The sequence below is a fragment of the Tripterygium wilfordii genome, chromosome 14, assembly GCF_013401445.1.
Source record: "Tripterygium wilfordii isolate XIE 37 chromosome 14, ASM1340144v1, whole genome shotgun sequence".
Taxonomy (NCBI): domain Eukaryota; kingdom Viridiplantae; phylum Streptophyta; class Magnoliopsida; order Celastrales; family Celastraceae; genus Tripterygium; species Tripterygium wilfordii.
In genome coordinates, this window is record NC_052245.1 from 11,622,600 (window position 1) to 11,638,270 (window position 15,671).

General features: G+C 35.6%; 1 protein-coding gene across 1 annotated transcript; it reads left to right on the forward strand.

Moving 5' to 3' along the window:
• The first annotated feature begins 1,907 nt into the window (after positions 1 to 1,907).
• Positions 1,908 to 4,504, forward strand: LOC120014988 (heavy metal-associated isoprenylated plant protein 32). Its single transcript, XM_038867151.1, has 3 exons — positions 1,908 to 2,356; positions 2,585 to 2,660; positions 2,751 to 4,504. Exons 1-3 carry the CDS (start codon positions 2,327 to 2,329, stop codon positions 4,109 to 4,111), a joined length of 1,467 nt encoding a protein of 488 aa, XP_038723079.1. The 5' UTR covers positions 1,908 to 2,326; the 3' UTR covers positions 4,112 to 4,504.
• The last annotated feature ends 11,167 nt before the right edge of the window (positions 4,505 to 15,671 follow it).

The following is a 15,671-nucleotide window of genomic DNA, read 5'->3' on the forward strand; positions in this document are numbered from 1 at the left end:
GTTTGGACACTAACCCTGTTTTAAACGCACAAGAATTTTATAATTGGAGTCAAATTGCGAACATATAATTAATATTCAAACTTGGTTTAATTTGTATCGCACAAATTCAATCATCCGGACAAAGTTTCGCTCGCCGGCCTTAGTACCTACGTTGTTTGTAGTGACATGATCACATGAATCATGAATCTTACGTCCCTAATTGAGCAAACTTTCAAGGCACGATGTATTACATCATCAAGAGAAGCCTGGCTTACCATAGTTGTCACAAACGTGGGCTTGTGACATTTGTCTAGGAGTTTCTTTTTCCCTTTCTTTACGAATGGGGGACTTCATTCCCATCTATACATGAGGACAGTATCTATAAAAATCAAAGTTTTATAATTATTCTTCCTATTATGATGCTTTAACGCTTAATAGAGAAGAAGGATTGCAGTATCTTGAAGGCCAATTTTGCCTAAAAAAACTTTAATTTTATTAAAACTAGATTATTCACGAGCTTTTAATCTGCTGGAATCATATTTATATTGAGACGACTTTCTATGTAGTATGTTTGTTTTTCATGCGTTTTATATTTTGAGTTTCAGGGAAAAAAAAACACATTTGTTTATTAATTTTAAAAACAAGAAAAACAATAAATCACTTGAAAAAAGAAAACGAAAAAAAAAAGAATACATTTTTTAGAAAAACAAAAATGAAAAATTTTAAAAAAACAAAAAATAGAAAACAAACCAAACAAACCATTAACTTCTCGGGTGTGTTCTTGAAACGAATCATTTTATTAGACAATTCAGGTTTAACTTGGCCATATTGACTCCTAGTTACTACTAATTAATTGAACTTTCATTATAAACATATTGGATTATCTTATTTAAAAAAACAATCAATTGAGCCTAATAGGTTAAGGTTTCCCCTTCCCAGCAACCTATCAAAGGGCACAAATCTTCTTCTAGATGAATGTCAATTTTAACTAAAGAAAAGATACAAACTTTGAACCTCTCTCAAGCAACGATGACATTATTACTCACAAGATTTTTACCTAATTCTTGTTGACCCACAATGCTATCGCCTATCCTTACTTGAATCACTCAGGTCTCCCACTAAAGATTTGAAGAAACTGTTTTGGTAATTGAAAAAATCTGTAACATTATATCAATAATTACTGAAGAATCTATTAGTTGAAAATGACCCAAAAACCTAATCCACTTAATATTTGTCCATCAACATATCATCATATCATCATATTTAAGGGTAATGCAAAAATATTTTATAATGATTCTCTCCTAAAATATCCAAAATACCCATATCAAAATTTATAAGATATTTAGTTAAGCAATTAGCATTGTAATAAAACCCATATCAAACTCAAAGACCCAAGTTTTAGCTCCTTGAGGGTAATATTGGTAATTTAAGAAAATATAGACAAAATGTAGTAAGTAAGAACGTCTAAAGAAAGGATTTGAGAGCTCTACAATTCACTTTGGAGAAAAAGTCATGTGAGTTTAAAAAATAAAAAAGTATTATGACGTGACACACCTCTCAAACTATTGGATTTAAATTGTAAACTCTATAATTTTAAACAAATTGCCGATTCTTCAAAATCCCTAAAGAAGTATTATGCAATTTAATAACTTGGGTTGGAAACTTTAGGCCAAAATTAGATGTCAAACATTAATCACACCACCCAATTTTGGGCTGAGAATATCTGACAGAGTTCATTCACATTTGCTGACAATAATAATAATAATAGAGTTTTAACCAAAGTCAAGCCAAGCCAAGCCACACTAGCTGAGCCTTAATGAAGCCAAGTCAAAATGTCAAATGGCTCTGTTTGGATAGACCGAAAAAGAAAACCGAAAAAGAAGGAAAAACCGAAAAATAAAAACCATTACATAAAGCCCCAAAAGAAAGAAGCTTTGCATCATCCATCCCCTCAAATCTCAATTACCAGTCTCTCATTCTCTTTCTCTGTATTCTCTCTCACAACCTGAAATAGAGGAAGCAGAGGTTACAGAGGAAGTTAAATGTGCAACCACCTCCTCTGAAAATCTTTCGGTTTCTCTATCTTTTTCTTTCTTTCTTGAAGACTGAGACTTGGTGTTTAGTGTCTCAACTTTCTCTGTTCAGAGACTCTCTCAGACCCACCTGTTTTCTCTCATTTTACGGGTGTGTTTGTGTGCTTGGAAAAGACTGGAACTGGAAGAAAGAAACAGAGGACAACAACCCATTTTGTGGAGTTCCCCATAATTTGTCTTCTCAGATCTATTGTTTACTCTTTTTCTCTGCCTGCCATTGGAGTCTTGCATTTGTTCCATTTCAAGTGGTAGATATGAGTAAAGAAGAAATTTTGAAGATCCAGGTACTCTTCTCACTCACTCCTTCATCTGCTCATTTGTTGTTTTTTTCCTCCTCCACAGTTTCCTTTGCTTCACTTGAACTCAAGCTTCGACTTCTTTATGCTCTTCAATTTCTTTCCTAATTTCCCCTGTTGTATGCTCATTTTCATTTTAGAACATGGTGAATTTTCTCTATTTGTTTGGTGACCTTCATTATTCATGCTCTGTTTTTGGTTTTCTTGTGCATGCAGACTTGTGTTCTGAAAGTGAACATACACTGTGATGGGTGTAAACAGAAAGTCAAGAAAATCTTGCAGAAAATCGATGGTAATCTTTCTTTCTCCTCAACACTTAAAATTACTATTTTCTCCTCTCAAAATCTCCCCAAAATCTTACCTCTTGATTTTCTGTGGACAGGAGTTTACACCACCAAAATTGATTCAGAGCAAGGAAAGGTCACAGTCTCAGGGAATGTAGACCCAGCTGTACTCATCAAGAAGCTCTCAAAATCAGGGAAGCACGCAGAGCTATGGGGTGCCCCAAAGGCAAATAACAACCAGAACAACCTTCCCAACCAGTTGAAGAACATGCAAATGGACAATGGCAAAGGAGGAGGTGGCAACAACAACAAAGGTGGCCAAAAGGGCGGAAACAACAACCAGCAGCAGCCCAAAGGAGGCCAATTAACCCCACAAATGCTGCAACAGCTTCAACAAATGAAAGGGTTCCAAGATCCGAAGCAGCCATCATTGAAGGACTTGCAGAAATTGCCAGTACCAAATCAGAACAGTAACAGCCAGAAGGCTGTGAAGTTCAACCTGCCTGAGGAAGATGAAACTGATGATGAATACGATGACGACGATTATGATGATGACGATTTTGAAGATGACGAGTTTGATGATGAAATGGATGATCCTCACCGTCCGGTACTGAGCAAACCAAACCCCATGATGATGGGTAAAAACGGTCCTCTAGATCCAAATATGATGATGATGATGAATGGGAATAACGCCCAGCTCATGAAGGCTGCCGCTGCCGCTGCTGCAAATGGTGGTGGTGGGGGTGGTAATGGTGGCAAGAAAGGTGGTGGTGTGCCTGTTCAGGTAAATATGGGTGGAGGTGAGGGCAAAAATGGAAATGGGGGTAAAAAGGGAGGGGGTGGAGGTAATAACAATAACAACCAAAATCAAGGAGGCAAAAATGGCGGTGGGATGCCCCAAAATGGGAACAAGGGTGGTGGGGCTAATAATAAGGGTGGCAATAACGGTGGTGGTGGTGGTGGTGCTAATGTCAACATGAATGGTAACGGCGGGGGTAAAAAGGTTAATGGAGGCGGCAGCGGCGGTGGAATGGAAGATGGGTTCCGAGCTATGGGTGGGCCCCAGTTGGGTAACATGAACATTCCCATGGGTCAAATGGGTGGTGGCATTCCCATGGGTCAAATGGGTGGTGGCATACCAGCTGTGCAAGGACTGCCTATGAATGGCGGTGGTGGCGGCGCTCCTGGTGGTTATTTTCAAGGAGCCCGGCCAGATCTCATGCCCGGCAACCCGTACCAGCAGCAGCAGCAACAGCAGCAATATATGGCTATGATGAATCAACAACGAGCAATGGGTAACAACGAGAGGCTCCAAGCCATGATGTATGCCCGACCCCCACCTGGTGTCAACTACATGCCACCACCATACCCACCCTATCCATACCCATACCCGCCCCCACATTCGGACCCATACAACTACTTCAGTGATGAAAACCCATCAAGTTGCAATGTGATGTGAAGCATGTTTGATACTGGGTTTGGGGGTCTGAAGTCCTGCGAAGAGCTTGCTTTGATGGTCATCAAAATACATGGAATTGGGTTTCAATTTAGTTTAAACCTTCTCTTTAATTTTAATTATGCTTCAAATCCCAAGTTACATTAGGGTTTTTAATTATCAAAATAGGGGAGTATTTATAGAATGATTAAAGGTTATCAAGTGGAGGGGAGGATGAAGAGGGAGTTCAAGAAGAACAAGAAGCTTGGGGTTTAGTCAGTCGGTGGTGGTGAACTGGTGGGCTTGTTTTGTTGTTTTTTTTTCCTCTGTTTTTGAGAATGTTTATATGTGTTTATATATGTTGCAAAACAAGAATAAGATAAGAAAAATAGAGAATGGGTTTTGAAAAAAAAAGAAGGAAAAGCTCCTCTCTCCTACAGCAGCCCATGCCCATCTCTCCCCCAAATCCCCACTCACGTGCTTCTCTGTATTCTTGTGTTTCAATATGTGGAGTACTAATTTATGTATTTTCCTTTGGCTTGCGTCACTGTTTCACTCATTGGAATCCAGGACCCACCAATACTCTCAGTGTGTTTGGTATATACAGTCTAAAACGTTAGGTCCACCATATGTTCTCGATGAAATGCGCAAATGAATGAAGAGGAAGCATCGCACGTACTTAACAGTTCCCACGATGCCTCTAGTCTAGAGGCCAAAGGCAACCGGTTATATTTCTCAAAATCTAACGGCATTAGACTTGACACGAATTTTTTTTTCCCCTGACAAGAGTAGTCTTATCAATAGAAAGGGGCATTGATAACTCTGTCTAATCACAGACAGTGATGATGTGGGTCCCGTGGTATTTGTCTGTTTTCTTGAGCTTTACAAATACAAAATCATCCATGATCCATCCCTGTAAGGGCAAATGCAATGGGATTTAGGTTGTTGGGCCAACATTTTTGTTGATCCGGTCCCACCTCTATTACATAAAAAGTCAAGTCAAACACGTATTCTAATACAGTCACATCAGCAAAACACAAATTTCTATACACTTTTTCTTCCCACACACTTTATCTTTCCACCCAACCCAACAACATTTCATTCCTCCATATTATCCACAACAAAACTACACCAAAACATCAAATATCAATACATCCACATCAGTAAAACACTTATCCCAATACAGCCACATAAGCAAAACACATTTTACAATACAGCCATATCAACAAAAGACAACATCTTTGTTGGTCCAATACCACTTCACCATTGCATTTGCCCTAAGCTAATATCACTAGCTCTAACTCTAACGCCTCAAAACTTTTGGGTTGGTTTAGCAGGAATTAGAATGGTAGGTGCTTGGCCTGCAAAAACTTCAACGGACAAGTTTTTTTATGTAATAGCTTACGCCAACTTGTTTGTATGGGCAGTGCACGGGTGCAGTGGCCAGAGTGAGCATTTAATGTTGGATAGCTCGAGATCCCTAAATTTGTTCGATGTGTTTGGTTTCAGAGATAAACCCATTCCTGCTTCGGATTTTCTCTCTTCCTTGTCTCGGATTTGTTTGTGGTTCTACAATACGGCCAGATGAAAGTCGAGATACAACACGTGGAGGGTTGGGATGAAAACACCTTGACAAGCGAAGGTCCTTGAGGGTGACGTTAGGAATCACATGGTAAGGTGCATAGGAATGAGGGTGGTGAAGGAGGCATGTGAGGTTTGTTTGGATGTTTCTATGTGCGTTGGCACAAAAACACACATAACCTAACAACCAAGTTAAAATATGTCACAATTCTTACATGTGTTTTTTTTTGCCACTTCAACATCGTTCATTTGAAGAGCGAGCCGAAACCCGTGAAGGAAGAATGAGACGAAATTCAGAAAGAAGAATTAATTCCACAAAGGTTCTCATGAGTCTTTAGCCTCTATGAAAAGCGTGAGAGTTGAACTTACCAGCTTCCACATTTGTAAGAAATTACTACAGTCAACTTCATCATCCCTACTAAAACTTATTTATAACTTTTTTTTATTTCACATAATATTAAGTTATAAAATGTTTCACATTGTTTGCAGAGTATCAAATGATATGATTTATAACCATAAACCCACTTTCAAATACTTGATAGCTCTTCTAAAGGACAAAGTCGTACTACTAAACCTTTTTTAAAGGTTAAAACCGTGCGGGTTTAGAGTCCAAAATGAACAATATTTTAAGTGAATTGTCAAAACCTCTTTCGTACAAAAATTAAACTTAAATCCATCAACTGGATTGATTTATTCTCAATCAATTTGATTATCAACTGTGATTAAATTATTTTTACACTTTTTCGATAAGGCATTTGGATGGTTTATCGGAAGATCATTAGTATTTTTTATAGTGGGTTGATTGTAATTGTTATGAATTATGATTTTAGATTTCCATTTCCATTTTATGGGTTTTTTTTTCCTTTCTTTTTTGTCAACTTTTAAGCATATTTTGGGGAGAAAACCAGGGAAATTTAGGGAGGTTGTTTTGAAAACTTTATTAAATGGAGAGATTGAAAAAGAAAAGGGGGGTGTTAGTAATCATGACAAAGATGACATTGAATCAGTTTCTTTTATTCACTTTTGCCCTTTTTTTGGGTCCTTAGTTTTGACTAAACGAGATTGGCACTACTCATCTTTCACGTGGGTCCTCTTGTTCGAAACTATTGGCTTTCTTAAGGATGATAAAACTCTGTCCAACTCAAATCATCGAATTTGTTCAATCTAAATTAAATCAAGTTTGGACATAAGTTATACGTTTGAAATTAGGATCCAAATACAAATTTTTGTCAAATTTAAAACATGATCCGGTTCTAAAAACATAAATCTTGTCTAGACCCTAACTTATATTAAGTTATTATCCAATTTACTTGTCCGGATTTAAACTAATTTGGATTTGGTCAATTAAGTACCTCCGAAATCTAATACAAATTAGGATCCGAACATATAAATGTTTCGTGAACACATGTTGTTGTCCGACTCGAAATCTTTTTTTTTTTTTTTTTTTCCATTCCTAGCTCTTCTTGCCACATCAAAAAGTCAGACAGAATATACACCGCTTGATTCCCATTAATTTTGATTGATGATGCTAGAAACCAAAACTATAATTCAATGAATTCAAACCCTTTATGTTTATTACCAAAACAAGTTAAATAATCCAGACAATATTTGTTTTCTAATGTGAAAAGGATTTGGTTTTGTCCTTGGCTTCTTTTACTACATCACAAAATAAGCACAAGGTTGAGAGGGTGATTTGGAAATTTTAACCACCAAAATCCCACTAAATACCTCTCAAAATCTTCAATCCGTGACTTTGGTTAATTTGAAAACAAATTCATGAGTAGGACAAATAACATTCAATGATTGTTGTTATTCACATTCCTGATCCGGATAGTATTTGACAATTAATAGGCAAGTTTGGGAATATTTCAATAGAATTTTAATTTTATAGAAATGAGAAGTTGAAATGATATTTTTGATTTTTTTTAAAGAAAATGGAGAGGGGGATTCGAACCCTAATTATCAGTGTGATACACAATATCCTTACCACTTAAATTAGTAACTCTGGTGTGATATTTTTGCTATTGAAATCTAATTGTTGAAGTAATTTTATATATTAAATTAGTATATTTGCTTTCCAAATTAAATATCATATAAATTTGTAGGACATATAGAAAAAACTCATGGATGACAAAAAAAACTATAATTTCTTTTATAATAAATGAATAAATTTTTTAAGAAATATATATCTAAAATGGAAAGATGTTATATATGACTTATTTAAAAAAATTTCTTTTTCTCCAAAAATGTATTTTGTCTTAAAAATTTTAAAACTTTTTTTTTCTTATAATATGTGCTTGAAGAATAAATAAACTCAAATAAAAGTTATGGAAATAAAAATAAAATTTGGATTCATATATATATATGATGAATTCTCACATAAGGGTCTAATGTGTAAGAATGATGGAGTAGCAAGTGAATCATTAGTTGAATGATAATCACGTTGCATCAAATGATCATCCACCCATTAGGTCATGAGTTCGAATACTACCACTCTTCAAACCCATATTTCAAAAAAATAAAGAGAAAGAATGATGGAGCATTATTCATCAAAAGATGAGGTAGGGCCCACGATTTCCTTTGTTTGGTCTCTTCACGGGCTTCACCCAGGAGCATTCATTTTCTGCTGGGGCCCACAGTTTACAAAACAAAAAACTTAAAAACCCGCGACAGTAACGGAAACAGGAAACAGCAAACAGACGCAGTTAACGACAAAATCACACATTCACACTGAATCAAAATCAAAATCGAATCCAAATTTGAGATTTAGGGTTTCCCTTCCACGCCGTCATGCCTGTATCGTTTGATCATATATATATATATATATATATATATATATATATATAAAATAAAGAGTTTAAGCCACTTCATTCCATAATAGCTAACACCACTTTAGTTGCCTAAGAATTTACAGACACTAATAGAGAAACTATAAAACTGAAGAACAAACACCGAACTAACACAGAACAACACCGAGATATACCCAAATAACACTTTCTCATGCTAAATTCGGACAGACTAAACAAAAATATAAAGCAAAACAACACACATGGATTTGATTAAGATTCTTGGTTTTTCCTTCATCAACAAAAATCATCTCCACCAGATCTAAAAGCCCCATAGTTATACACCAAATGTGTCATTGAAACACACCAGTATAACCGATGCTGTGAAGAATTCACGACAACTGAATGAGAAGAATCAGATTTCATCTACATAGGAAACGGTGTGGTGAAAAACCTTGCGTATTCCTTATTTAGCAGAAGAGAGATTGTAGACTAGATTTAGGAACCATCAAAACTTAAAAGGTGTATAGAGGAAGAGGATATGTTCCTCTATGATACGAATATCCCACATTAATTAGATATGAGAGTTGTGATCTATTGCCCTCATTAATCAATTAACAAGTTTTCTACATAGTGACCCTGACATGCTTCTTAACACTCTCAGATCTGTACTACGAGAGAAATTTTGATCGAGAGAAAATTTGAGAGAGGGAAGAGGCGGCTAGGGTTTTGAGTTGGTACTCCACTTATTTTCGGCATCGTTGATCATATTTGGAATAATTAAATTCAAATATTCAGTATTTATCAGTTAGTACTATATCTTATATTCAGTAATAGCATGCTTATAATTCAATATTAGTTATTTTTTTTAGCCGATAACCATATCATACAAACTCAAACTCAGATAGCCAGCCACGCGCATGCATCGATAGCATAAAATATAAGAAAAATAATCGTGCTTTTCAATAGTCAACATAATTGGGTCATGTCAACCAATATATGTACACTACTAGAGGTTGATTAAATCTTTAATTATATGATTGAATTTTCGAAAGGGACTGGAAAGCTAGGTGACGGTGGGGCAGGCATGCAACTGAGGCACAGTTGAAGTCACTAACAAGTGGCAAAAGATTTGGTATATAATGTGAAAAAATTGTGTGTTGGGTGGGAGTAAGTGACTTTAGTCCTAAGTTGGTCATATTATATGACCAAATTCTTGCGCTCATTTGATATTTCCTACCCACTGCATTCCAATAGGGGGACAGTACTATGGTTATATTATCAAAATCGTTGTGATCGATATCGAATACATTTGGACTTCCAACGCAAGATGTGCTACCTTTTTCAAAGATTTTGATGGTACATATACATATATGTATATATATATCTGTGTGTGTGTGTGGTTAATGCATTAATATTTTCAAACTGGGGCTCGGACTTGGAGTTGCTTCTTTTGGGTGTGCAGATTTTGTTGATGCGATTAAACTTCCTCCATAAGCGGTGCACATTGCATGAAGACTTCCTATGGAAGCAGTGATCACATGATGATACCCTAAATGGTTCTCTATCCAGATTAATAAGTGCGTAAAAAATCTCGTCCGTGGTCGTGAACTCGATTATAAACTAGTGTTGTTATTTTAAAGTTGTTTGTGCTGAACCTCTGCTCAATTAATCTGTGGTGCGGATTTGTGCGTGTCTAGTAAGGTCCGAGTTTAAACTTAATGAGCTGTCGAATTAGTAAGCATATTGAGTTGTACTCTTCGGTTAGAAAACACGACTGACTCATTCTCTCCAAATTTACAAGTACAAACAATGCAATTTGCTTTTAATTTACCGTACAAGTACTGCTTCATTATAAACAAGGAATTCGAAGTTATGATGATGAGGGTGAGAGTTGCAGCTTTAAGATTCAAAAGGACAGATTGGAGATCAGACGGAGAATAATTACACTGGGAATTTAATTTCTTAAAATTAGTTGATTGAGCTCGGAAGAAAATTGAAATCCCAAAAGCTGCTCAAATTAATTATAATTATTAACTGTTCATTCGGTGACTTTTCCTTGTATCAGGTATGTTATGTAGGTACTGTTTGGTCACGTGCCTTTGGATTTTCGAAAGATACCATGAGAGAACAATGATTATGATCATCCTTAGCTTTGATAATATATAGAAACAAGAATAGAATCATTACTCGTGCGACTTTTCTTCTTTAGTTTTTAATTTTATGGCATGTTACTGTGATTAATTTACTATTTCTGCGCGTGTGGGAGTTTAACAACGAGAGTTTAGATACTTATAAAATATTTAAATGATAGATTTATATGATATAATTTTTGATTAAAAAAATTATATAATTTCGTATATTTTCTTTGTGAGGAGACAAAGAAATGTCTATTCGAGTAGTAATAATTGCCTTATAATTCACATTAATTAAGTAAAGTAGACAAAATAAAATTATAATCACGTTATTTCTTTCATCTTACTTTCTTTCTCTTTCGCTCTTTATCCCAAGTCAAATTCTTGAATTCTACTCCATCTCGCTGCCTTGAAAATCTTTTGCTTTGGATGATTGCTTACCCGAAAAGCAATTTTAACTTTTTATATATATAGAGGAATTCTCCTATAATTACTTCAAGTAAAGACTTAAAATAAATACACATGTTTATATCATTGATTTAAAATATGTGGGACCTAAAACAGTGGATCTCACTAGTCATTTCACTTAAATCAATAGTCAAAAAACTGTACTTATTTTAAATATTTACTTTGAGTATTGAGAATTCCTATATATATAGGAATTCTCACATGAAGGTCTAATGTAAGTATAAAATAATGATCTATATTTACACCATTGATTTGAAGTATGTGGGATCCAAAACAGTGGACTTCACTTGTCATCTCATTCATCCACAACATTAAAATGTAACCCTTATTTTACACCATTGCATTAGATTCTTATGTGAGAAATCCTATATATATATATATATATATATATATATATATATATATATATATTAAGGGATTGGAGGGAGTGCATTTGAACATCTATTTGTGATTGGGAGAGATATGTTTGTATCAAAGTTGAACCTAATTTTTTTGAGGAAATGTAGGCAAGAGACAGGAAGATCGAGTTAGGTTGGGTGGGTAGGGGGACCAACATGTTGAGAAATAGTAAATATGTATAATGGTGGAACTGGTGGGATCGGGAGACTTATAATTAATAATGCTTTGAAAAAGAAAATGCCTAAGAATATAGATTACTCGCTAGCTACTTTTTTTCTAACGGATAATGAAACCATACAAGTTTTTCATTAGAATATTCGATCTGAAATTAAACTCGATTTGTTAGACTTGCTCGTATAGAAAATATCCACCTTGAGTCTAACACATGATCAACGAGAATATTGTTCATAACGAAAATCTAAATCGTTAGCTCCTCCCCTTATTATTATTATGCAAGATATATTGACAAAAACATACAATTAGTGGGCTTCAGACCCCACACACAAAGCATTTTCTACTTGTTAATTAGCTTGCTTTTGTTCTATATTTACAATAATAATATATTCGTATACAAATTATTACTACTGTCCAAATCATATCTTTTATAGAAACTTATATATATATACATATAATATAATTGTTTTTTATAAATATAAAAGAAAATTGAAGAAGTTTCAGATAAACTCCAGTCAAGTGCTTCTGCCTGTGGAACGTGAATCATTGGATATTATATACAAAGAAAAACACATCGGGAATTAGGACACCACACCACATCCCACTTGGATTGGATGCATGAGGAGCTGCATTATTACCTCCACCTACCTACCAATGTTTATCACAACCAACTTTCTTCTAAGTTGTTCATAGGTTAAACAACCATATATCCCTGTACATCTCTCCATTATTTCTTAGGTCTTTTCAATTTTATATTATTGTTGTTTCTGTCAATTATGTATCTAACATCAATTGGATCAACTTTATCTAGACTTTTGATAGAAGGAAAAAAAAAAATAATTTGCACTTGAGAGCATTCTATAGCAATATCACTTAAGTACTATTTTATCACTTATTGTTTTTTTTTAACACAGAGGCATATGAGTGTCATATGAGCTACTCGTGGTTCTATTTTATTACTTACTCTTTAGATAATATTAATTTGAATAATTGTTACTGATTCATATGAACAGAGGCATTATCATTGTAATTTATTATGGAATTAAAAGTTGTATCATGCCTTAAGTAAGGCCTGATACAACTGTTTTTTGCTTCCAACGGGCCGACCTACGACAATTTGGCAAGGCCTACCATCTTGCACGAGCAGGGTAAGGATCCCAACCCATCCTCGAATGTGAAGTGGGCAAGGCCTAACACGACGCGACCCTTGAACTAGGGATGTGGGTCCTGCTCAAGGCCTCGACCCACTTTATACCTCCCGTTATAGTCTTATCTGAATGCCACATGTTTTGGACACGTGTTATGCTCTCTCATTGGAGGTTATTTTGAGTGTGTCTATAAAATTAATTAAGCGCAAGAAAGTTAGGCATACCTTGATGGTGGCTCGAGACGGCTTTGGAACTGTAAGTCGAAAATTTAATGATTGAAGTATAATATATAAGGGATTCAATGTAATGTCCCGTTGTAGTGAGAATGATGTTAGCGCCGACTATGCATTGATGGTGATGGTTGCATTTTGCACTAATCATATACTATCATCAAATCTTAATCACAATTATTAACATGTTTATTACAACCCACTAATTGCTCTCCCAAACAGATCCTTAAACCTAATTTGGGCCCTGCTTGGCCCAATAATGCAATTGAGGTGGTGAAATGTGAACACATATATCTAGAGACATGACTGTCTGTGAAAGATGCTGCTAAACCAAATGGGGTATTGGACTATGTGAACCATGCATGTCTTTTGCCCACAAATACTGACTCCCACAGTCTCACAGTCTCACCCCCATTATTAAATAAACAAATAGATAGAGAATTAAGGAAGTCAAAGTGAGGAATTCAAAGCTCAACTTCAAAGCACTAAGACCGAGGAATTAAGAGCAGTGTTAAGGGAAGCACATGGGAGCCATCAGCCATGTTTGGCTACACTAGACTGGTGCACCCAATCCCACAACTCTATTGGGTTTCGAGTCTTTTTTAGGTTAGACACCCAAAAAAACCCCATTTGTATGTGCCTCTCTGTTTTGCTTAATTTTCCAAGGAAGAGTGTGGACGAGCTATGCTCTCTGTTAGTTGTTACTGTCTCTGACATGGAGGTATTGAATAATAAATATTCTCTTTATGTATGTAATTAATTGCGTGGGTTCTATTTAAATAAGAATCATATGTATATATATATATATAGATACACTATAAGAGTATAAGGTTCATTCATAAATCATGTTATGGGTAGATAAGTTTTTGTTTTGTGATTTGGTTGAGGAACGACATCGTCCTTGAATCCCTGGTCCAGGCATTATTATATATATATAACTGGTTAATTTTTCTTTATGAATAAAAAAATAAAGTAGTTTTTGAAGGGAAGGTCACAGTATAAAAATACTTCCAATATAGTACACTACGAAATGCCATTCTCTTGAAAGCTGTGGTGGGCTTCATTTTCTAGAGACAGAGTGATTAAAGGTTGTAGGTGTCAATTTGTAATGCAGTACATAGCTTGCTGTCTTAACAAGTAGTCAAGTACTACCACCGTCAACAACGTGGTTGATAACGTGATGGTGAATTTCACCGTGAGTGATGGTAAATAAGTTTTAGTTGGAATGATGAAAGTTTTAGTTGGAATGATGAAATTGATCGAAGTAGCTCTTATAAATGTGGGAAGTCACAAGTTCGATTCACACGATCAAAAGTTTTGGCGTTATTTGTTTACATGGGCCAAAGGCTAATATGAGGCTTCTCTCCGCACGGTTTTGACTTAGTCTTATCTGTCATTAGTGTGGAGAGAGCTGAGTTGGTTGTCAAAGTTTAGAGTTGATCCAACTGTTCGATGGGCATGTTAAGCTGGAGAATTATTTGTTACCCAAAATAATTTGTGGTGAATTTCTCTTAGGCCAAACTGCATGAATTCGAAAGGTCATGAATTTGATTTCAACTAAGAGCAATATCCTTGTGTCCATGAGTTAAGTTTTGGGTCAACTTACCATGTACATACTGGTATAACAGCTCGAATTTAAACACATATCGAATGTCCAAAGGAAGTGTAAGCTTGTTTGGAACAGGTAATAATACCACCATGAGTGTTAGCAATCAAACCATGCAAAAGATAATTAATGTGTAAAACATCTCAAATTAGAGCATAAAGTGGTTACACTTCATGTAATACCCGGTTCGAGTGGGCGGGACCACAAATTTATGTGGATTCAAGTTTAATGATGTTAGACGAGTTACTGAGTGACGAAGGGACTTAGTGTCCTAAATTCTACAATCGCCCAATGAAAAAGTGAAGTACGGAATATTAATAGACCAAACTTCTCAACTGATAACAAAGGTTTTTCTTGGGTTAAAATTAGTATGAGCTGGTGCACTTCAAGGACTAATATGAAAGTATCCTACAAAATCATGTATCAAAATCCGTAAGTCAGAAAAAATGAATTCATACGATATGGGAGGGAATTTCAAACAAACAGGCTCGGTCAAGCCGAGCCGAGCGCGACAGAGTGTCGCGGTTAAAAAAAATGAACGGGGTTAAAAAAAGTACCAAGGAAGGAGAAAGCGGTGTGGGTCAGAAAAAAGATGACGGAAGCTAATTAACGGCGATAATTGTCAGTTAGCCTGCAAAGAAAGAGAGAGAAGAGAGAAGGCGAGAATCTTTTAGCGGTACGGTGGGGTTAAGTATGGGACCCACATATGAAACACACTACACAAACGCATCACGCCTCATTATTACTCCCAACGCACACAACTCTATAAATATGTACAGATATATATATATATATATATAGTGGATATATATAGAGAGAGAACGTGTGACGACCGTACACGTGGCATGATTTCGAACTATGCATAATGTAGTGGCAATGATGGTGTTTGAACTTTGAATTGTGAATACACTTGATTTGTATTTTGGGGATTATGACAATGCACCCAGCACAAGTCAATAAAGGCCTGCCCTAAAGTGTCACTTGGATTTGCAGCTGGATCATCGAACATCAACATATGTATATGTATATGTATGCAGCTGTTTAGGCAATTATTTGG

Bases quoted from the DNA above. Each gene is read 5' to 3' on its own strand.
- LOC120014988 (XM_038867151.1), top strand. From the start codon at position 2,327: ATGAGTAAAGAAGAAATTTTGAAGATCCAG. The intron at 2,357-2,584 runs GTACTCTTCTCA...TTGTGCATGCAG, and splicing joins AAGAAATTTTGAAGATCCAG to ACTTGTGTTCTGAAAGTGAA. The intron at 2,661-2,750 runs GTAATCTTTCTT...TTCTGTGGACAG, and splicing joins AATCTTGCAGAAAATCGATG to GAGTTTACACCACCAAAATT.